Source organism: Hemiscyllium ocellatum, chromosome 22 (assembly GCF_020745735.1).
Source record: "Hemiscyllium ocellatum isolate sHemOce1 chromosome 22, sHemOce1.pat.X.cur, whole genome shotgun sequence".
NCBI lineage: Eukaryota > Metazoa > Chordata > Chondrichthyes > Orectolobiformes > Hemiscylliidae > Hemiscyllium > Hemiscyllium ocellatum.
This window is the reverse complement of record NC_083422.1, coordinates 61,843,065-61,868,072: the sequence shown is the minus strand read 5'-3', so window position 1 is coordinate 61,868,072 and position 25,008 is coordinate 61,843,065. Positions and strand designations below refer to the sequence as shown.

The 25,008-nt window shown below is 39.2% G+C and overlaps 1 protein-coding gene across 2 annotated transcripts in view; it reads right to left on the bottom strand.

Annotated features, from left to right (window-relative positions):
• The window catches only part of shoc2 (SHOC2 leucine rich repeat scaffold protein), a 191,347-nt gene that overhangs the window by 70,392 nt on the left and 95,947 nt on the right, over positions 1-25,008 (bottom strand). For both annotated transcript variants that reach the window (XM_060842283.1, XM_060842282.1), the window contains one exon: positions 6,392-7,344. In XM_060842283.1, coding sequence (XP_060698266.1) covers positions 6,392-7,091 — 700 coding nt within the window. In that variant the 5' untranslated portion in view covers positions 7,092-7,344. The remainder of the gene's footprint in view (positions 1-6,391; positions 7,345-25,008) is intronic.

The following is a 25,008-nucleotide window of genomic DNA, read 5'->3' as shown; positions in this document are numbered from 1 at the left end:
TTGGGAAAGATATAAAAGAGACCTAAGGGGCAACTTTTTCACGAAGAGGGTGGTACATGTATGGAATGAGCTGCCAGAGGAAGTGGTGGAGGCTGATACAATTGCAACATTTAAAAGGAATTTGGATGAGTATATGAATAGGAAGGGTTTGGAGGGATATGGGTCCTGGCAGGTGGGACTAGATTGGGTTGTGAAATATTGTCGGCGTGAACAGGTTTGACCGAAGGTCTGTTTCCATACTGCACATCTCTATTATGAGTGAAGTCATCATGGATTTATGAAAATAAATTTGCCACGCATGATTTCCTGAAACTTTTTACAGTTGTAACTCAGAGTTCATCAGGGGAACAAGTGGATGCAGTTTACTTGATCTTTCAGTTGTTTGATCTTTCAGGTCCCAGATTAGAGATTAGTATGTACAATTAAAGCACAAGGGATTATGGGTAACGTAATGACATCGATTGAGAACCAGCTGGCAAACAGGAAACAAAGTAGGAGTAAACAGACCATTTTCTCAGCAGCATCCAATGACCAATGGGGTAACCACAGCATCCCAGCTCGTCTCGATATTTATTAATTATTTGAATGAGAAACTAAATGCAACAGCCTCAAGTTTGCAGATGATAAAACCAGGTGAGACGATGAACTGAGGGGATGCAGAGATGCTTCAGTGCAATTTGGACAAGATGAGTGAGTGGGCAAATGTATAGCAGATGGAGTAAAATGCAGATAAATGGGAGGTTAACCACTTTGGGAGCAAGAACAGGAAGGCAAATTTCTGAGTGGCGATAGAGATCTGGGTGTCTCTGTACACCAATTACTGAAATTACTTAGCAGCAGACATGAAAATAGCAAGTAGTACATTAGCTTTCATAGGGAGAGGATTAGAGTATGCCAGCAGTGATATCTTGCTGCAATCATATGGACTTGGCATGACCACGCCTCCGTACGGTGTGTAGTTTTGGTCTGCTTATCGGAGTAAGAAATTTCTGAAGGTGGAGGCAGAGCAACAGAAGTTTACCAAATGAATTTCTAATGCTCAAAGAGACATTTTATCGGTTAAGGCTATATTCACTAGATTTAAGAATAATAATGATGGGAGCTAGACAGATGGGGTAAACACAAGAAGAATGCTTATGATGACTGGACAGTGCAGAAACAAGGGTCACAGTTCTAAGGATATGGAGTAAACCAGGGCAACTTTTTCACGCAGAGGGTGGTACGTGCATGGAATGAGCTGCCAGAAGAGATGGTGGAGGCTGGTACAATTGCAACATTTAAGAGGCATTTAGATGGGTATATGAATAGGAAGGGTTTGGAGTGATATGGACCGGGTGATGGCAGGTGGGACTAGATTGGGTTGGGACATCTGGTCAGCATGGACGGGTTGGACCGAAGGGTCTGTTTTCCATGCTGTACATCTCTATGACTCTCAAAATTTCTTCACTCAGAGTGCAGAGTTTATGGAATTCTCTGTCACAGAAAGATATAATCAAGAAGGGGAGGTCAAAACATTAAAATGTTTTCAAGAAGGCAGAGATAGATATAGTTCTTAGGGCAACAGCGATCAAAGAATACGAGGAGAAAACGGGACCGGGTACTGAATTAGATGACCTGGCATGATCACACTGAATGGAGGAGCAGGCTGAAAACCTGAATGACCAATCCTGCTCCTATTGCTCACAACTCTGTTGTTTATATATTTGTCTTGCTACCTTCAGGGATCTGTGGATGTGCACACTGAGGTCCCCTTGATATTCAGTAGTTTCCAGGGTGCTACCCTTTACAGTGGAATCCCTTGCTTTGTCTGCCTTCCCCAGTGCATTCTCTCTCACCTTTCCAGACTGAATTCCATTCCATACTGTGCCCACCTCGTGAGTCCATTTAAATCCTCCTGCAGTTTACACCTATCCTCTTCTCTATTTACTGTACTACCAATTTTCATGTTATCTTTGACCTTCTTGATCATACTTTCTACGTTTAAGTCCCTATCACTAATGTGCACCACAAAGAGCAATGCTACAGAATCCCACTGGAAACTAGACTTCCACTCACAGAAACATCCCTTTACTATCACATGCTTATTCCTGCCTCTCAGCCAATTTTGGATCAAAATGTACCACTTTGCCATGGATCCCGTGGCTTTTAACTTTATTGACCAGTCTGATCTAAGGGACCTTATCCAGATTACCAAGTATTTGTCAAACACAACCTTCTCTTAACAAATCCATACTGATTGTCCTTGATTACCTCTGCGTCTCTAAATGCAGATATATTCTGTGGCCTGTAATTTCCTGGTCTTTTCCTTCCTCCCTATCTTTCAAAAAGGAACCATCACACTGATTCTTTGCACTCTAAAATAACGCAAAGAATTCAAAATCCTTCCACTGACATGCTTTCTCTTACCTTCTTCATTCTCTCCAGAACTGCATGGTGGTCCACACCTCACTTCCAACTCTGGCCTGTTGTATCACTTCCTCTACTTCACCTTCAACTGCAGTAGCTTCACCTCTATTTGTACTACATTTGCTCTTTTCAAAACACTTTTATTAATATTTTTCATCTTTTAAAACTATATGGAAAACATCAATGCTTCATGTGCATTTTACCTAAACAATGACAAGACTAATATAATTAAAATTCTGTCTAAATTCTAGATTTATTTCCTTTGCATGATTTACACAAACCCTTTTGATTTCAGTAATTGTGATACAGTTTAGCTTAAATTATAATTGTAGTCTTCAAACAATTAAGCAGTTTGGTTGATAAATTCCTGGATTAGGCAGTGTCAGCTAATGGCCCATTTCAGTTACAGCTGACAGCAAAGTATGTAAATTTGGTAACACCTATGTATAGCTGTATCTTCTCTAGTGCTAAGAGTGTCCTGCAAAGGCAGCAACGTACCAACGAATAATGCGCACTTAACCGACTGAGGAAGTGCAACAGAATTCAGACTTACATTTAAAATAATTAACTCAAAGTGCACAGGTCTCCAAAAGAAAAAATATGAAAAATATTCCAGCAAAATGAATGATCTTAAGATAATAAAACTGCATATGCACAATACACTTCCTTGTCTAGACCACAAGTATGGTGAAACACAGCTTCAACCAAGTGTCAGTAGAATAGAAAATGAGGTTTTGGATGAAAGCCTAAATTTTGCATAGGCTCATATTTCTCTATGCTCCATATCAAATGTCCAACATAAACCACAAAAACGGTAAGCAAATCCTAGTATTCAAAATGCTTGGCTATGATGGGACATTAAATAAGGTTCAACGCCCAATATACTGTGACATTATACTGATCCATTTCTGTGACAAAGAACGAGTTAACTGACAATTAGTTAATTGACAAAGTTATATGCCTTGAGGAAAACTCATCTATCATAATTTAACTAAAATGATTCCACCAATAATCACGTCCCAGCTTACCACAAGCTGTCACAGAATCCATAAAATCCCAAGATACCCAACGACTAAATTGCCTAACTGACTGCTGCTCAGGACAAAAGCAAAGTTTCTCGAGAGATTGTAAAATAACTATTTATTCATTCACAATTTTAACAAAATACAGAACAGAAAGGATGCCTAATCTATGCAACTTAAACTGTACCCCTTCAAAACCATAACTAAACACAGATTCCATTAGAATTAGACAGGCAAAAGTTGGGTGGCAAAGAATAAAGACAGGTAAATAAAATTCCAAAGTCAAGTTCAAATCAGAAGGTGAAAATTTTTTTTCAGTTCTTTTAATTTTACCAAGTCATGTCTCTAGGGTGATAGTAGTTCTTTAATTCATCAGGTAAGGGGCTTTTCATTTTAAATTTTCATGGTTTTTCTTTTGCCCCCAACACCTTTTAAAAAGTGGATGAATGGATGGTCTCTGTCCACAGGTTCTGCAACTCTGTTTTCCAGCTGCTTCTGGCAGCTTTTTAAAAACAAAGCAATTTAACCAATTGGGGGCTGGTGTCAGGTAGAATTCCCTCAATTTAAGACAATCATGGTAACCTCTGGTCTCAAACGCTGCCTCTCAAAGCTTCTAAAAGCATTACTGCATTGGCTCGCTCAAAAAACATGCAGCACTTGATTTATTACCTGGTATGTATTATGGCAGTCCAAATTGGACTTCAGTTAAAGTTCCAAAACTTCTTACATTCCCTAAACAAAATACTAACTCAGCAATACATTTTAAGTTGCTATTGATTGGAATTTTTAAGTAGCAGTGATACACAGTATCTTACTAAACATGCCTTAATATTTATATGGATATGAATACTCTTGACTCAGGTGTCAACCAGGGCAAGCCACTGTTCACATTCAATATATAATACTAGCAACGGCACAAACATGCAGACACTTCTATCCTAGGTGAAGACAAATGAAAAGATTTGAAGAGTAAATCTATTTCTATTAAATGCAAAATGCAACACATCAAAAGTGGTCATTCTTTAAAAGATAAACATAATCACAGGTTTACTCTTTTTTTAAAATACACACTCTTGTTTCCCATGACATGAAAGTGCCGGTGTTTGAATGGGGTGGACAAAGTTAAAAATCACACAACACCAGGTATAGTCCAACAGGTTTATTTGGAAGCACTAGGTTTCGGAGCGCTGCTCCTTCATCAGGCCCTTCACGGTTTTACTCCTAAATGGTTTGACAATATTTTTGCATTCACCCAGAGGGAAAATTTTAATACACTTCAGTGGTAAAAGCCTTGATTCAATCATTTTGAACCTTCTAAACTAAAATGATACAAACCAAGTTTATATCTGGGCTCAAAGTAATTTTTTAACCTCATTTTGAATGGGACAAAATATTTTTAATGATTTATATACAGAATAGTCATGCAGAGTTATGGGATGATGATGCGCAGTATGAATGTAACCGCCAAATAGCCTCCTGAATCCAAATTTGTGTCTGTATGATGATACTTTTTGCACCTGTTCAAAAACTTTAATTACAACAGTTAGGTTGTCACCTACTTCAAGTGGGTCTGTTTAAAAAAAAATGAGAAGTTAATACTCTATTTGTACAGAGCTAGTATACAGTTCAAAATGAATTCATAGTTTGAATAGTTAAGACTGATAACTGCTGAAGAGGTATTTGGATTATGTGAGGATTCAAAGACAGGAACATGGATCTCTAGTTTCATTTGCTTCTACTGCAGTCAATACTTAAATGAAAATTTCTGAACTGATCTTAAGACCATAAAATATAATGCTTATGTCCAAACTTGAATTGCAACACGTCAAACACAGCTCAAGGGAAGCAAATAACCATTAAATCAACATCTCTAATCATTTCCTGTCCCTAACCAAAGTGAGTGCGAACATTTATGAATACCAAATTTAAAGTCAAAGTTACCACCTGTGCAGTTGCAATGATTCAAATTAAAAATTTAAAAAATTCTGCATCTTATTTTTTTTCTGAATTGATGCTTTAGTAGTTTGTAATAATATTGAAATGAGGGTATTGTACAAACGTGGGTTTCCTCCAGGTGCTCCGGTTTCCTCCCACAGTCCAAAGATGTGCGGGTCAGGTGAATTGGCCATGCTAAATTGCCCGTAGTGTTAGGTAAGGGGTAAATGTAGGGGTATGGGTGGGTTGCGCTTTGGCGGGTCGGTGTGGACTAGTTGGGCCGAAGGGCCTGTTTCCACACTGTAAGTCTAATTTCCCCCATGGCATTACTATTTCAAATGTAGGCATATTTCCTTCATTTGAATTTTTATATCACAAGACTACTGTGATAACAATTTTTTAAAAATTGACAATAAAATGGAAGAAGCATCCTTCAATTAAAAAAATACACTTAAACATTCAAGTATTTCCCTGAAGAGTTAAAAAGCTCGACTTTATGTCTTCTACTAATTTCAATACCAAACTCTCTCTCAAATTATCTTAACCTTCTCTCCAGAGATTTCTTGAATCCAACTGCACAGGCTCGCCAACATGAGGTAATCCATTCTCACAGCCCAGGTGGTAACAAGCTTGGCCTTGATTCTTGCTATTAGGAATATAATCTGAAGCCACTAAGAATTACAGCCTTGTGATCAATTATGAGCCTCTCAATGTCGTATAATCAAAGAATTTCATCCCTTGCAGAATTTCACAGTTTTCACAACTAAATATTAGATGTCCGATATGAGATTGTGCCTGATAACATAATTATCCCTTTTCAGATGATGGCAAGTGGGGGGAAAAAAATGAACTTGATTTAGGGTTTTGGATATCACTTCAATTGTAAAACTGTGCAGTTATACATAAATAGATCAATAACTGACCAACTCTTGCAAATGATGATGCCATAATAACAACTTCAAATCAACCTGCAAGGAAAGGTAATTGAATTATATTGGACATACAGACAATACACAGAACACACTTACCTATTTCTGCAGGGAGCTGTTTAATTTTGTTCTCACGGATACTCAGCATTGTAAGTTTGGATAGATTTTTGATATCCTTTTCCACAGTAGTTATACGGTTAAACCTCAGATATAGAGTAGCAAGGGAAATCAGTTTGTATACTACTGTAGGGATTTCTCGAAGTTTGTTATGCCGTAGATCAAGCATTCGCAATTTCTTCAAGTTATCGAGAGAGTCAGGCAAACTTGTAAGTGAATTTTCACTGAGTGCCAGAGTGACCAAGTTCACAAGGCTACCAAGTTCTACAGGCAAACACTGCAATTTGTTACTATACAAATAAAGCTCAGTTAATTGGGTCAATTCCTTGATTGACGTTGGAAGAATGTGAATAGATCTTTTCGCCAAGTCCAAACGCATTGCATTCTCTTCACGACACTTGTTTAACTCTTTAACCACTTCAGCATTGCTTGATTTTTTCCGCCCTGGTGCTGGATTTGGCCGTTTTATTGTATTGTCCACTTGGAATTGCACACCTGGTTGTACTCCACTGGATTCTTTTTTTCCCTCTTTGGCATCTTTCCCTTTGGTCTTGGATTCTTTCTCTTTACTATCCTTCCCAAAGCCACCAGAAGCTTTTGGATCTCTCTCCCTGTCTTTTCCCAATGAAACTTTAGGGTCCTTTTCTTTGCATTCTTTTTCTTTTCCTAGTGTACCACTCATTGTGGCCTCAAAATAAATAGCCTGCTATTGTTTACAAAAACACAGAGCAAATTCTTTTCTCCAAAAGGTTAGATGGGCTGTATTTAAAATGTTTTTGGAAACCAAGTAAAATAGACCAAGTAGTCTGATATGGTACCAAACTGCACATTTGTCATTAATGGATACAATCTCCACTTTTAGCCTTGAAAACAGGTGTTGTCCACATGCTGAACATCTCTAGCAACTCGTAAAATGCATATCGATAAAGGTATTCCTGTAATAAAAAAGATAAAATATGATTAAAGTAAGTTTCAGCAAAGCAACCATTAATCCAAATGAAAATTCATTACTTTCTAATGTCAGATTCTGTATCTCAATGGTTTCAATGACCAACATTTTATTTCATCACCCAAAACCCTTTAGTTCCTTGCCCTGCGCCTATAACAAAGGTAAACTCAAAAAAATCAATTATTTGTGTGTACTAATGAGAGGGAGCATTAAAAAAAACTTTAAAATCAACAGGAAATGAGACGTGGTAAATATGAACCGCTGATGTTTTAATGCCCAACATTCACTCATGAGCAGGACCTATACAGGTTTGGGAATCAAATATAGTCAGAATTCAGACTCTAGTGTACGATGTTTAATACAAGAATGAAAACAATAAATATTTCCAAAAAAACTCGTAAGAAAGGAAATGGTATGTCGTAATGTTTCCATGCAGAGTCCCATTCTTAACACACAAACCTACAAGTCATATTACAATTTCCCAAATGGGATATACTTATATTCTTTCCAAACCCAGCAACATCTAGCACAAGGAATTTGGCCCTTTGCCTCTCAATTATCATGGTAAAAATGTTAAAAAACCCCATGATCAGATTAACAGTTTCTAGTTTGAATTATTGTATTTCCCCCTGCCCTCAGGTCTTTAAGTTTACACATCGAGTTACATGTGCAGCTTTACAAAACTGAAACTAGTACACTCAGTGAAAAGTTTCATCTAATTGTTTGGAGGACACTTGTACTATAAATTCTCTTTCCAAAAGCAATGTGATGTACAAGGTCAAGGCTAATGATTGATGTACATATATGAAGTTCTGTCTCAATGATTTCTTTTTAATCTCAAAACCATTCTGACTGAAAAGACAGCAAAGCCAAACAAAGCCACCATGACTTGGAGGTGTCAGTGTTGGAATGGGGTAGACAAAATTAAAATCACAACACCAGGTTATAGTCTAACAGGTTTATTTGAAAGCACTAGCTTTTGGAGCGTTGCTCTTTCATCAAGTGACCACTAGCTCCAAAAGATAGTGCTTTCAAATAAACCTATTGGACTATAACCTGGGGGTGTTGAGAAATTTTTAATAAAGTCACCAATTTAGTTCTAACATTTCCCTCACTAGTCAAATGACAATGTAATGATTTTATATCATACTTTAGCATTCAATTAATTCACAAGTAATTTAGAGATAAGACGACCACTGGTCACAATCCCAGCTAATGTCACTACCGGATAAGTCAGATCCCAGACAGAAATCCAAGCTTACAACAAATAATAAAAAATGCATAAACATCCCACAGTTTCACAACACTTAAAAGGTGGCAATGCAACAGTTTGTCACTATTGAGCTCGAAAAACATACTACGAAAGAGTTATCCAAATAGTTCTTGCTCCCAACCCTTGATTTCTTTTCTCAAATATTTGTCTACACTGTAAAAGCTATTATAAATTCTATTTTCACTGCTCAAATCGCTGGCTGACTATTCCACATCTCAAATACACCTTTACATACAACAATTTCTCCCAAATCACTCCCTTAATTTAAATTCATGCCCTCCAGTTTCAAATCACTTCACTTTGTCAAATCCTCTTAACAATGAACACTATCAAATCTACTCAGCCTTTACTGTTCTAATGAAACCAGTGACCCCATTTTTATATGCCCCATAAGAACTTAAAACCTCACTAGCCTGCCTTAATTCGTGAATAAAGGGAAGAGTCACAAAGCAAATTAGCTTTAGAGAAGGGAATGATGTGGATAGGAGACGAGCCTCGGTTTAACACAGTAAGCTGCTTTTTTTAAATTTGCAATGTTGACTTGAACATTGAACAAATACCACACCTCCAAAACAACAGCATGTTATTCACTACTTAACACAAAATCTTGAAAATGCACCTCCCTTCATGACAGCAATATGGGTGTACATACATCCCCAAGACTGCAGGTATTCAAGAATGCAATTCAACATCACCTTCTCAACGGTATACAGGGATGGGCAATCAATATTGACATAGCCAGTGACATCCAGATTTCAAATATAACATTTGGATTGTTTTATTTCAAGTGTTTGTCAAAAGCATTTAGAGTTGTACCATCTCACAATTAACCTTTTCTTTTAAAATTCATATAAAAATGCTCTGGGCTTTAGTGCAAGATGGTATGTAGCCGAAGTATTAAAAAATACATTACAATAATTACTGATGCTGCAGATCTAAAAACAAAAAAAAAATCGGTGAAGAAACTTCTTTAGAAGGATAACTGGACTTGAAATTTTAACTGTTTTCTCTTCATAGATGCTACCAGATCTGCTAGGTTTCTTCAATGTGCGTTTTTGTTTATATTAATCAACATTTTTCTTTTGACACCATTTGTTTAAGTAATTGAATTGCACAGAGATCAATTCTGTCTACAATTCTCAAAATTATAGCATGTTTCCTTTTCTGGGAACTATTATGCAAGTTTATTGATAATGTTGATCTGTAAGCAAATAGATTTTATTTTAGAATTTTATTCTGATCTCTGATATGTAATAATGCTGATTCCTACTTTTGTCAAATGGTACAGTAAAATTGATTCATAACACATAGCTTTCCTAATTTTACATGTGAAAGCTTTGTTTTGGTCACAAGCTAGAGTGCGTGTTCACCCTATTGCTTAAGTGATCTACCTTTTGACTTCCATTAAGAAAGCATAGAGCCAGTGTGTACATCCCTAATGCACACTGCCGCAAACATCGAAGCTGCAACTTGCACCCATCTCAAACAAATGCACTTCAGATAACTTGATTTTAATCATTAATAGTTTGTATAATCTAACTTGAGAAGATTTCCTGTCCTAGGCCCTGACAGCAATAACTGTCTTTTTAAAGATTGTTTGCACAAATACAAGATTTCAAGCATACGACAAACAATTTACCTTTGCTGCATTCTCAGCTCCACAGATTAATTGAACCTGCATATACATGCAGTATCCACCACTGTCTCAAATTTTAAAATAAACAAGGTGCACTTTTCTGCTACAGAATGCCATCAGTTCCATTTCGCAGTTGTAGTTATTGCATATAGTTTGCCTTTTGGGAACATCTAAACTTTTTTGTTCATAAGTTATGATACTCAAATCATTAAACCTGTTTTTGGAACATGTTATTTAAGCCTAGCTGGCTTTTGCAAAAAGTAAGGAGAACTTGGTTTTATCTTTCATCTCAACAATCAGTGACACACATCAGTTATTGAACTTCTACATTATTTCTACTTGATACTGCCTCCTCAGAACTTTCAGCTCAACATTACACATCACCCCAATACAGAGCCCGATTCCCATCAATGATATCCACACAACCAGTCCAATCCACTTGTTGCTCAGCTCCCAAGATAATGAAATGTCAGCAGCAAAGCCCAGTTGTTAACCTGCTTTTCTTTTTACATGTGGCAGATAGATTAAGAATATTTCATGGAACACATCAATTTTACATTTTTCTCAAATGGAAGAATATTCTCTGGTTTCTTTTAAACACTCTACAACTATTTCTGATTTTGTAAGGAATATATGGTCCAACTAAAGTTACGTACAACCTTTAAAAACAAAATAAAGGTGAGTAGAAGTTAGCAAAACGAAAAGAAACAGGAGAACAAAAAAGGATAAAGAAAAGAGGAAATAATTTGCATTTTAATGACTTTAATGAATCAAAAGGTTATAGAGAGAAGGCAGAGAATAAGGTTGAGTAACATTTTCAAGTGGTGGAGCAGACTCAATAACGTGTATATACTCATGAAAAATATCCAGCTTTAAGTTTATTCAAGTTGAGCTTTTTCATTCCTAATTTATATCTGAAGACCATTTAGAGCTATACAGTATAACACTTGAATGAACAGAAGCTATAAGATGATCAACATAAGCAGCACATTGTATATATAACCTGTGCTTTTCCAACACGCAAGGTAAGTAACGCTAGCATGAATTACTTTCTCATTATTTATATGTAGCTTTCTCATCTGCGAGTTAAACACTATATCAAATCAAATAATTCTTTAGGGACTAAGTAGTCTCAAAAAAAGTTAGTTCAGAAAAGAACACGGTTTTCATAGCTGCAAAAAGCAAAAACCCAAAGCTGCAAAAAAACAAAAATCAAGTCTTGGCTGATTTCAAATGATCAGATAAAACTAAGAGTTGTGATGTATTAAACACTGCAAGCAATAACTCAAGTGTAATTGGTGCAACCACAAAGATATAAATCACATTACTCACTCTAGTGTTAATACCATTTTAGTCAACAGAATGAAAAACAAGGGAAGCATATTTTACATTAGATTGTTTTTGTAATATGTTTGAAGTTGAAGAATAAGCAGTTCAGTTCAAAAATTACAATTCCTAAATTCGCATGCGAGTTCACTGTTTCAAGTTAGTTGCAGTTACAAATCCTCAATAGCACAGCACATGGATTGTGCACTGGATTAACATATTGCATTTTCACCTCTGTAAAGTGGTATCCAGCTAAATCTAATGAAATAAACTTCCCTCTTATGTTGGTCACAGAGTATTCCAAATTAATTTTGTATCATCATAGGCCAGTGTTGTTCCAGCAGGAAGTGCGGGAGTGTCGAGCAGGAGGCTGTTGGAGAGGTGGTGAGGTTGCATATTTAGGCAGTTGCTTTACCCGAACCACTATTCAGGTAGTGTCTCCCACCCATCCTCCGCCTCGAACCAAAAATAAATTATCTGCGTCGGTTGGTAAGATGGTAAGTGTCTTGTGTTTCATTTTTTCAGGTGTTTATTTGGGAATTTGGAATAGTGAGAATGGAGGTTATGGCAGTTGAATGTTCCTCCTGCAGTATGTGGGAGGTAACAACCACCTCCTATGTGCCTGCTGACTTCATTTGTGGAAAGTGCACCCAACTCCAGCTCGAGTACAGTTTTATGGAACCGGAGCTGGAGCTGGATAAACTTCAGATCATTCAGGAGGCGGAGAGGGTTATTGATGAGTTACAGGAAGGTAGTTACTCCACATGTAGGAAAGGGAACTGACAGGCAGTGCAGGGATCTCCTGTGGTGATTCCCTCAAAACCAAGTATACCATTTTGGATAATGTTTGGGGAGAGGAGGGGTTGACTTACCAGGGGTAGGCAGTGGGGCACAGGTCTCTGGTGCAGAGTCTGTCCTTGTTACTCAGAGGGGAAGGAGGAAGAGGAGCAGAGCTTTAGACATTGTGGACTCCATAGTTAGGGGAACAGATAGGAGGTTTTGTGGTAACGAGAGAGACTCATGATCGATTTGTTGCCTCCTAGGTGCCAGGGCGCGTGATGTCTCTGATCGTGTTTTTGGGATCCTGGAGGAGGAGCAGAGGGGTACCAATATCCTGGGAAGGGGGGAGGGATTTGCTAATGCTCTTTGAAGGGTTTAAACTAATGCAGCAGGGGGATGGGAACCTGAATTGTCATTCCAATGTACAGGAGGTTGAGGGTAGTGAGATCAGGGAGGTCAGAGATAGGTTTACAAGGTCGGGAAGGACATACTGGCAATCGTAATGTTGGTTTGAAAAGTGTGTCTACTTCAATGCCAGGAGTATCTGGTATAAGGTGGGTGAACATGCAGCAAGGGTTGGTAACTGAGATTTTGATGATGTTGTGGCCATTTCAGAGAGATGGTTAGAGGAGGGACAGGAATGGCTGTTGCAGATTCCAATATTTAAATGTTTCAGCAAGAACAGAGATGACTTGGGTTTTTTTTTTGGGGGGGGGGGCATTGCTAATCAAGTATAGTATCACAGCAGCTGAGAGAATGTTTGAGAACTCATCCACTGAGCTAGCTTGGGCTGAGGTTACAAACAGGAAAGGAGAGGTCACCCTGTTGGGAGTTTTCGACAGACCTCAATTGTTCCAGGGATCTAAGAGGATAGGATAGCAAAGATGACTCTTGATAGGAGCGAGAGTGAAAGGTAGTTGTTATGAAGGACTTTAACTTCCTCAATTTTGACTGGGAATACTTTAGTTAAGTAGTTTGGATGGGTCAGTTTTTGCTCAATATGTGCAGGAGGATTTTCTGACACAGTATATGTAGACAGGCCGACAAGGGGCGAGGGCACATTGGATTTAATACTGGGGAATGAACTCAGCCAGGTGTTCGATTAAATGGGATTGAGGTTAACAAAGGAGGGTTTAGCAATTTTGGAAGATCTGAAAATTGATAAGACCCCTGGGTCGGATGGGATTTATCTTCAGATTCTCTGGGAAGTCTGGGAGGAGACTGCAGAGCTTTGGCTTCGATCTTTACGTCATCATTGTCGACAGTAGCAATGCCAGAAGACTGGAGGATAGCAAATGTTGCTCCCTTGTTTAAGGAGGGGAGTCGGGATAACCCTGGTAATTATAGACCAGTGAGCCTTCCTTCAGTTGTGGATAAGGTGTTGGAAAAAGTTATAAGGGATAGGATTTATAATCATCTGGAAAGGAATAATTTGATTAGGGATAGGTCGTGACTCACTAACCTTATTGAGTTCTTCGAGAAGGTGACAAAACAGGTGGATGAAGGTAAAGCAATTGATGTGGTGTATATGGACTTCAGTAAGGCATTTGATAAGGGTCCACACAGTAGGCTACTGCACAAAATACAGAGTTTTGGGATTGAAGGTGATTTAGCAGTTTGGATCAGATATTGGTTAGCTGAAAGATGACAGAGAGTAGTGGTTAATGGGGAATGTTCATCCTGGAGCTCAGTTATCAGTGGTGTGGCGCAAGGATCTGTTTTGGGCCACTGCTGTTCGTCATTTTTATAAAGGATATGGAGGTGGGCATAGAAGGATGGGTTAGTAAATTTGCAGATGACACTAAGGTAGGCAGAGTTGTGGATAGTGCCAAAGGATGTTGTGGGTTACAGAGGGACATAGATAAGACATGGAACTGGGCTGAGAAGTGGCAATTGGAGGTTAATGTGAAAAAAATGTGAGGTAGTTCATTTTGGAAGAAATAACAGGAATGCGGAGTACTGGGCTAATGGTAAAATTCTTGCCAGTGTAGATGGCATATGGTTTGTTGGTGTTTATTGGGAGGGGACTTGCATTTCGGAGCCGTAAGGTCATGCTTCAGCTGTACAAAACATTGGTCAGGCCGCACCTGGAGTATTGCGTACAGTTCTGGTCGTGGCATTATAGGAAGCACGTGGAAGCTTTGGAAAGGGCTGAGAGGAGATTTACTAGGATGTTGCATGGTGAAAGGAAAGTCTTATGAGGAAAGGCTGAGGGAACGGAGACAGCTTTTGTTGGAGAGAAGAAGGTTGAGAGATTACTTAAATTGAGACGTATAAGATAATCAAAGGATTAAGACAAGGTAGATAGGGAGAGCCTTTTTCCTAGGATGGTGAAGGCTAACACGAGGGGACACAGCTTTAAATTGGGGAGTGATTGATTTAGAACAGATATCAGGGGTAGTTTCTTCACTCAGTAGTAGGGGCATAGAACGACCTGTCTGCAACAGTAGTAGACTCACCAACGGTAGGGGCATTTAAATGGGCACTGGACATACATTTGAATAATAATGGAATGGTGTAGGTTAGATGGGCATCAGATTATTTTCACAGGTCAGTGCAACATTGAGGGCCAAAGGGCCTGTACTGCGCTGTAACGTGCTATGTTCTATATTGTATTAGCTATCTTCCAGTAGATAAAAGATAAAAGCAAAAGTTTGCCATGTATCTTCTTGCAAAAGGAAATTTGGTTTGGAAAATGGAAACAAATGGACCAAAACATACTAAAGCAGGCAGTTACAACATTCGTTATGACAGTAGCAGCATCCTTAGAACACTTCAAAACCTTCTCTTGTGCATGGTATTGGTTGAGAGGGGACACAGTACACAAAGTTTCAAAATAAAAGGTGCCATGGGATCTTGGCATCTTTAGCACCCTTCTAATACTCCAAAAATGACAGATGCTCAACTTTTCTGAAAAGTCACAGCAGACTCAAAACATGAGCTTTTCCTCTCTCCACAGATGCTGCCAAATCTCCTAAATTTCTCCAGTATTCTGTGAATGTTCAACTCCTCTTTAGAAAGATGGCACTTCCGAAAAAAAGAATTCATCCAATAATTCACCAAACTACAATCTCAAAGTCTCAACAAAAGCATTCCCTAGAGCAAAAAATATCAAAAACAAACAGACTTACAATGGCCCACTCAGTTTTTACAACTTCTTTTTATAAAACTGTTGACAATGTTAAAAATGCACAAGTCAACCTCTTGTAATCACTTCAAATCAATCTTCAAAAGATCATTTTATAAAGTAAAAATGATTCTGCATTTGTGTTATTTAACTGAAATCAATTTTTTGGCACAATGAAACTTTAAAAAAAATTAATTTATCCAAGTAGTTAGACATTTAAAAGAATAAATCATTCCCTTTCAATGGGTATTTGTTAGATTGTAACAAGGTACTACAATATTAGAACAATATCCCAACTTCTGATGATTCAGAAGGAAAATCACCAATTCTAAAATAACGTTCTGTGCATTTCATTTTTAAAAAATCAATATCCCATAACGTACTTTAATACTTTGAATGGGTGCCTCAGTTATTTATAATAGCCTTTATACATGCAATGCTATTGGAAACAAATACACTTGGCACCCCAGCAGAACAGCTAAAGGTCATTACCACAGAGCATAAACTTTCCCAGCGCACTACAAAGCTTAGGCCACCCACAAACTGACAGCACCAGTTAAGTAGTGTGCAACAAACAATCCTCAACATGGCTAGTTTATATTGTTTTCATTTCAAATTGACAGATTGATATTTCACTCATTACGTTTTAACTATTTTCTGAAACACTCTGCTTAAAATGATATATTCTTCACAGAAAAATATAATAGAACAACATGCACAACAACTTTGACAGATCAGAAGAAAAATCACCTTTGATGTAGCAACCTTTAAAGGCTATCTTTCTGCCTAAGGTTCTGTCGCTTTGTTTGTTGTTCTCTGCCATTTGTCAATGCTTAATCAACAAATCTTTTTTACACAGAATAAAATGTTTGAACAATTACAAAGCATAACAGTTAAAAAAAATCTCTTGGCCAATAAGAGTGGAAGAATGAATTACATTTTAGATTAAATAAATTTGAATTGATATGATACTTCCAAACATCAAAAACATGCACTAATATCAGCAGACCACACAAAAATGTAATCATTTTGCACTGAACTCAAAAAAAAGCTTTCCTTTGAAATTTTTCTTAATTTGTGAGAACATGGTTCTGAAAGTGGAACTAAATTTAACTGTGATAATCCTGTGGCAATACTACAGGCTTTTATTAATCAGCAAATGTAAATATAACTACAATAGACACACAACACCAGGTTATAGTCCAACAGGTTTAATTGGAAGCACACTAGATTTCAGAGCAACACCCCTTCATTAGGTGATTGTGGAGGGCTCGATTGTTACAGAATTTATTGCAAAAATTTACAGTGTGATGTAACTGAAATTATACATTGAAAAATTGATTGTCCGTTAAGCCTTTCATCTGTTAGAATACAGTGATAGTTTCACTTCTTTCATGTGTAAATCACAAAACCTTTTTTTAAAAGTTGCATTCTCGGGTTAGCTGTTAACAATGTTGATAGCTAGACAATATGTTGAAGGTGTTAGCCCCGTGTCCTCTGTCTATGACCTGATGTTTACATTGATTCTAGTCTAAAAGTGAGTTAACAGAGTTTTACATAAATTCATGCAGTTTTTGAGCTCAGAGTTCTACATGAATGCATGTAGTTTTTGAGCATAAGTACAATGTAACTCTGCTAGTACAAATTCACCCCACAAAATGTGTGTGCATGTAGGTCTTTGTCTGTGTGTGTGTGTGCCTGTCTGGGTTGGGGGTTGTGAGCATGAGAAAGTGTACTGGGGTGCAAATTTGGTCCCCATGGCTATTCCGTGTGTCTGGATGAAGAACTGGTTGTCAAAGGTGAAGACGTTGTGATCGAGGATAAAGCAGATGAGTTGTAGGATGGTGTTTGGAGACTGGCAGTTGTTGGTGTTGAGTACTGAGGCTGGTGCCAGGATGCCATCATTGTAGGGGTTACTGGTGTAGAGTGCGGAAACGTCCATTGTGACGAGGAAGGTTCCCAGTTCGACTGGTCCGTGGGTGCTGAGTTTCTGTAAGAAATCCGTAGTGTCGCGACACTTCAGTGGTCCAGGACATTCAGCCACGGACCTTCGGGTAACCATCCTCCAAGGTGGACTTTGGGACAGGCAGCAGAGAAAAGTGGCTGAGCAGAGGCTGATAGCTAAGTTCGGTACCCATAGGGAGGGCCTCAACCGGGACCTTGGGTTCATGTCACATTACAGGTGATCGCCATTGCACTACACACACACACACACACACACACACAGGTACACACAGATGTGCGCACACACACCCATGTAGACACACACGCTTTCGCACTCACGCACCCATCACAGACTTAAGACACTCTGCACTCACACACTTTCTCACACTCCCAACCCCCACCCCAGACAGACAGACAGACAAAGACCCATATGCACACATATATTTTGTGGGGTGAATTTGTACTTGCAGAGTTACATTGTACTTTGCTCAAAAACTGCATGAATTTATGTAAAACTCTTATCTCACTTTTTAGATTAGAATCAATCTAAACATCGTGGCATGGACAGAGAACACAGGGGGCCAACACCATCAACATATTGTCTAGCTATCACCATTGTTAACAGCTAACCCAAGAATGCAACTTTAAAGACAAGGTTTTGTGATTTACACATGAAAGAAGTGAAACTATCACTGTATTCTGACAGATGAAAGGCTTAACAGACAATCAATTTTTCAATGTATAATATCAGTTACATCACACTGTAATTTTTTGCTACAAATTCTGTGTTACGATCGAGCCCTCCACTATCACCTGATGAAGGAGCGTCGCCCCGAAAGCTGGTGTGCTTCCAGTTAAACCTGTTGGACTATAACCTGTTGTGATTTTTTAAACTTTGTACACCCCAGTCCAACACCGGCATCTCCAAATTACAACAGACACACACTTCAAACTATGCATGACAAAGCAAGAATAATCGTTGTGATATAAAGGAAACACAACTTGTAGATCATTTTGATTGGAAGATCTTTTGAAGCTGTGGGTTGTCAGAATTCTGGGATATACCATAAACAAAAATCTCCTTTCAGCAACTTTGCACTTGCAACTATATATTGTCACTGGTTATTCCACAGCATAAATTATGAAATTGAGAGCACCAGACAAAGCCCTGGCTGTTTTTTGTGCACACTGCACGATTGACACGTTAATAATCAGCTCCAAAACCCATGCAATTGTCACAAATTACTCAAGAAATTATTTCAAAGCTGTATTTTTTAAAATTCATTCATGGGATGTGGGCATCACTGGCTGGGCCAGCATTTATTATCCATCCCTAATTGCCCAGAGGGCAGTTAATAGTCAACCACATTGCTGTGGGTCTGCAGTCACATGTAGGTCAGGCCAGGTAAGGATGGCAGATTCCTTCCCTAAAGGACATTAGAGATTCAGATGGTTTTTTTTCTTGACAATCAACAATGGATTCATGGTCAGCATTGGACTCTTAATTCCAGTTTTTTTTTTATTGATTTCAAATTCCACCATCTGCCATGGCAGCATTTGAACCTGGGTCCCCTAGAACATCGCCTCAATCTCTGTATTAACTGTCCAGTGATAACACCACTAGGCATCATCTCCCCCTAGATTAAGGACTAAACCACACAAAAAAACAAATTGCCACAAAGACTATCTGTACTGTATTGAGCAGTCTGTTTCTGTGCTGAAGATACTACGTAATTCTGTAATATTTCACACACAGTGGCAACAAATGCATTGCATGCATTGAAGCAAAACAAGCAAAGCACAATAATTGTACGAGCACACAGCACCACCCAACAGTCCCATTCCATAAAGTTAGCATTGAGGTTTCCATCCAAAAGTTACCAAACATCTAAAGGCTCCAAATCCACAACCAATTGACAATATGCAATCAACAACTGTTTTTACAGACATTTCAGTATTAAACCCTAGAAACAGATAAACTTTTGGGGATTTGCTAAAGCAGATATTAATGGCTTCAGATACTAGTAGCTAACAGGTACTCAAAAACCCAAGGTTGGATTTTCTTAATTCTAGCAAAGTTGCCCACACCAACTCAGAGTCAGCTGCAGACATCATTATATCTCAATCCAAATAGAGATAAAAGAGCAGAATTCCAGAGAGGACACTGCCTGCCCTAACGTAAAGGCGGCATTTGAACAAACAGAGGAAAACTGAAAACAGGAGCCAAAATTCCTCCATAGATGTAATACTGTATATGTGGATTTCCACAAGGTGTTAATAAGATGTCACATACAAGGCTATTTAATATAAGAACCCACCAGTATTAGTGATGGTGTATTAGTATGGAGACAGGATTGGCGAACCAACAGATGACAGAGTTGGGAAAAAGGGGGGGGGCACCTGCAGGCTAGCAACCGGAACTAGTGGAGTGTCACAGGGATCCATACTGGAGCCTCAATAGTTTACAGTACATATTAATGACTTAGATGATGAAAATAGAACATACTACAGCCAGGTTTGCAGATGAAATAACATTAGGTGGGAAGGTAAGTAGTGAGAACAGCACAGAGTCTGACTCTGCAGTCATGCAGCATGGATACAAACTCTTTGGTCCAACTTGTCCACATGACCATGTTTCAAACTAAACTAGTCCCACCTGCATGTGCTTGGCCTACATCCCTCCAAATGTTTCCAATTCATGTACTTATCCAAATGCCCTTTAAACATTGCAACTATACCTGCATTCACCACTTTCTCTGGCAGTTCATCCCTCACCCCAAACACTGTATAAAAAAAGTCACCCCTCAAGTCCTTTTTAAACCTTTCCCTTCTCACCCCCTAGTTTTGAATTCTCCCATCTTAGAGAGGAGACCTTTGCTATGCACATCATCTTTGCCTATGGTTTTATAAACTTCTATAATGTCACCCCTCAACCTTTAAAGCTCCAGAGAAAAAAAATGGATATAGAAAGGCAAAAACCTAACAGATACAATATATTGTGGAAATATGAGAGATAACTTTGGCAGGAAGAAATGGAAAAAGACTGGATAAAGCTCCAGCAGAAAGATTTGGGAGTCCTTATCCATGAATCATAAAAAGTCAGCATCCTCATTCAGTGGGTAATTGGCAAGACAAATAGAATGATGGTCATTATTTCAAAAAGAATGAAGTATAGAAGTAGGGATGCTTTGGTAAAACCATACAAGGCACTAGTCAGATTACAGTTGGAATACTGAATAGTTTTGTGCCCCTTATCTAAGGGAACATATACTGGCACAGGAGGCAGTCGAAAGACGTTTCACTAGGCTGAAACCAAGTAAGGAAGGACTGCCTTCTGAAGTGAGGCTGAATAGATTGGGCCTACATTCATTGGAATATACAAGTTTAAGAGGTGACACTATTGAACCATACAAGTTTTTTAGGGGCTTGACAGGATAAATGTAGAATGGTTGTTTTCCCATGTGGGAGAATCTAGGACCAGTAGGCAGAATATCAAAAGAGGAGGCTGCTTATTTAAGACAAAAGATAAGGAATTTGGAGGAATTCTTTATTACAGAAAGCTATAGAGGCTGGATCATTAAAAAAAAACTGCCTCTCAGCCTTGAATATACTAATCAATAAGGGAATATCATGGATTATGAGAAAAAGACAGCAAAGTGGAGTTGAGGATTATTAGCTTTGATCTCATTGAATGGTGGAGCTAGTCGGTGGGGTAAATGGTCTACTTAAGAGTCAGAGATGTACAGCATGGCAACAGACCTCCTGGTCCAACTCATTCATATCGACCAGATAGCAGAAATAAATTTAGTCCCATTTGCCAGTATTTGGCCACAAAACCCTTCCTATTCATATACCCATCCAGATGCCTTTTAAATGCTGTAATTGTACTAGCCTCCACCACTTCCTCTGGCAGCTCATTCCAAACATGTAACACCCTCTACACGAAAATGGCACCCCTTAGGTCTCTTTTAAATCTTTGCCCTCACACCTTAAACCTATGACCCCTAGTTTTGGACTCCGCTATACCAGAGAAAAGACCTTGATTACTCACCTTATGGATTTACAAACCTCGATAAGGTCACCCCTCAGCCTCTTGCGCTCTAGGGAAAACAGCCGCAGCCTATTCAGCCTCTCCCTGAGGCTCAAACCTTCCAATCCTGGCAACATCCTTGTAAATCTTTTCTGAACCCTGGCAAATTTCACAACATCCTTATGGTCTTACAAATCGGTTCATAACATAATGGGAGGTAGGGATACTATCATTGTGCCAACAGTATTTTTGAATCAACTTGTTTAGAGATGTTATTACACACAGGTGGCACACTGGCTCAGTAGTTAGTACTGTTGCCTCACAGCGCCAAGGACCAGGGTTCGATTCCACCCTCGGCTGACTGTGTGGGGTTTGCACATTCTCCCTGTGTCTGCATGGGTTTCCTCCCACAATCCAAACATGTGCAGGTTAAGTGCATTGGCCATGCTAAATTGCCCGGTTTCAGAATGTGTAGGTTAGGTGCATTCATCGGGCTAAGTGTAGAGTAAAGGGGAATGGGTTTGGTTGGGCTACTCTTCAGAGGGTCGGTGTGGACTTGCTGGGCTAAAGGGCCTGTTGCCACATTGTAGTGATTCTACGATTCTATGATATCTGGAACAAGTAGGACTTGAACCTGGACACTACCACAAAAAAAACTTCCACCCCTCAGACTAGGTTTTCTTCCATTTGTTTTTGTTCTTAACCTCCATCTAAATGGACTCTACGTCATCCAGTCTAGATAATCTCTCTCAACTGCACCGATTTCATTTCTTATTAAGAGTGTTACCCTATCACCTTTTCCATCCCTCCTGTCTCTCTAGAAGGCCAAATGCCCCTGAACGTTAAGTTCTCAATTTTGATCTCCTTGTCAGAAGATTTCTGTAATGACTACAAGATTATATTCATTTACCTCAATTTGTGCTATTAATTCATCTACCTTATTCTGAGTGCTTAAGTTTGTTTTATTGATGAGTTTCCCTTCACATATTTGGTTCTTGTGTACAGTATGACATTCACTCATTCTGTGCCTTCCTTCATTGAGAAAGGATTTGAGTACAGGAACAGGATGTTTTGCTGAAGTTAGAGGAGAAAGTGGAGACTGCAGATGCTGGAGATCAGAGTCGTGAGTGCTGGAAATGCACAGCTGGTCAAGCAGCATTCGAGGAGCAGAAGAAACCATGTTTCAGGTATAAGCCCTTCAACCCTGATAGTGTGCCCAACTTTGGTCATCTCATCAGAAGAAAACATGTTTTTGCTATTAAGGGAGTGCAGGGAAGGTTTACTAATCTTGGTACAGCAAATCAGACATATGAGAAGAGATTGAATTGGTTAGGATAACATTTTCTAGAGTTCAGAAGAATGAGGCAGGATCACATGGAAACCCATAAAATTTCAAGAGGGATGCAGAAAGGATGTTCCCAAAAGCAGCGAGTCCAGAACCAGGGGTCAGAGTCAAAGGATATGGGGTAAAACATTCAGGTCTGAGATGAGGAGAAATTTCTTAACTGAGACAGTGGTGAGCCTGTGGAATTTGCTGTCACAGAAAACAGTCAATGCCAAAGATTGGTGTGATTTCAAGGAGTTGGAAATAGCACTTGGAGCCACAGAGACCAATGCATATATAGGGGTAAAGCGGAAACAGGCCATGAATGATCAGCCATGATGATAATCAATGGCAGAGCAGGTTTGAAGGGCTGAATGGTGTCCTCCTGCTTCTCTATTTCTATGAAGTATCTTTGGACAATTTTCTACATTGAAAGCATTATAAAATTATGACATGGTTGTTTTGGGCATTAAGTGTGATAAAAACCAAGAGCATTTTCCCAGTCAGGTTTCCTGCTTAGACCTAGAAACTATCTATTTGGAAGTTTCATGTCACGAGAACTTATGTCAAACCATCAACAGGAACAGAGCAGCAAAACAAGAAATACAGATTCTAGAAGCCTTGGAGAATATGTAACTTCACTAACTTCTGCTTTGGCAACTATATCCAATAGATTACTTACATTACAGAAAAACATGTCAGCTAGGAAGAGCTCAAAGCATTTGTGAAAGTTTCAAACCACTGGCACATAGGCAAGGAAATTGCTTCTCCAAGAATTCAACAGACAACAGAGATGATTTCACCACCACAGTATTGGACTTCATTAGGAAGAACGTCAAGGACCGCATGGCAAAGAGGTCAATCCATATGTTCCCTAACCAAAAACCTTGGGTGAACCAGGAATGCATGCAGCATTCAAGTCAGATGACCCAAACCTAGACAGAAGATCCAGATATGATCTCCACAAAAGCATTAGAGACGCCAAAAGGCAGTACCAGACCAAATTAGAGGCCCAAACTAACTATATGGACACTCACTGTCTGTGACAAGGCCTACACAACCTAATGGAATACAAAATGAAGCAGAACAAATGAGCACACAAAAACACATCCCTCCCTGATGCGCTCAAATGCTTTCTATGCTCAGTTCGAGCAGAAGGTCAGTGGACTGGTGTCACCTGTACAGACAGCTATCAGCGCACCTGTTCCCAGTCACCACTGCAGATGCCAGATCGGTTTTCCGGAGAGTAAATCCGAGGAAAGTGACGGGCCGAGATGGAGTCCCGGGCATGCACTCAGATCCTGTGCAGACCAGATGGCGGAGGCATTTGCTGACACCGTCATACTCTCCTTGCTGCAATCCAAAGTCCCCACCTGTTTCAAGAACACCACCAACATTCCCGTACCAAAAAAGGAAACGCATGCAACATGCCTCAATGACTACCACCTCCACAATGATGAAGTGTTGAGAGGCTGGCCCACATCAACTCTAGGAGAAAGTGAGGACTGCAGATGCTGGAGATCAGAGCTGAAAACGTGTTGCTGGAAAAACGCAACATGTCAGGCAGCATCCAAGGAGCAGGAGAATCGACGTTTCGGGCCTGAGCCTTCATTCCTGAAACGTCGATTCTCCTGCTCCTTGGATGCTGCCTGACCTGCTGCGCTTTTCCAGCAACACATTTTCAGCCCACATCAACTCGAGCCTTTCAGCTGGCCTCAATCATTTGTAATTTGCCTTCTGGCTTAACAGGTCCACAGCAGACACCACTTCCCTCGCCCTACACTCAACCCTGGAACATCTGAATAACAAGGACACCTAGCTCAGGTTCCTACTCATCAACTACAACTTTGCCTTCAACACCATGATCCCTACCAGACTAATCTCATAATTCAGAGATCTAGGTCATGGCTAGTGTATAGCCATCTTCAGCTCTTCAACAATGGAGAAAATGAGGTTCGTAACAGAATTAACTGCTCCAAAGTGTTTAATCCAAATCAATAATCAAGGCCTTTGCCAAGGACAGATTGACAGGAGGGTAATTCCTACTTAGGATGCTGAACAACTGAATGGTGTCAACCACAAATCTCATAAGCAGCAAGACAGTAAAAGGTTATCAAGAAAGATAAAAGATGGAGTAATTAGATCAACTATAGTCTTATTCCTGCTCCTAATTTCTATGTTCTACCTGGACATGACATACATCGAATAAA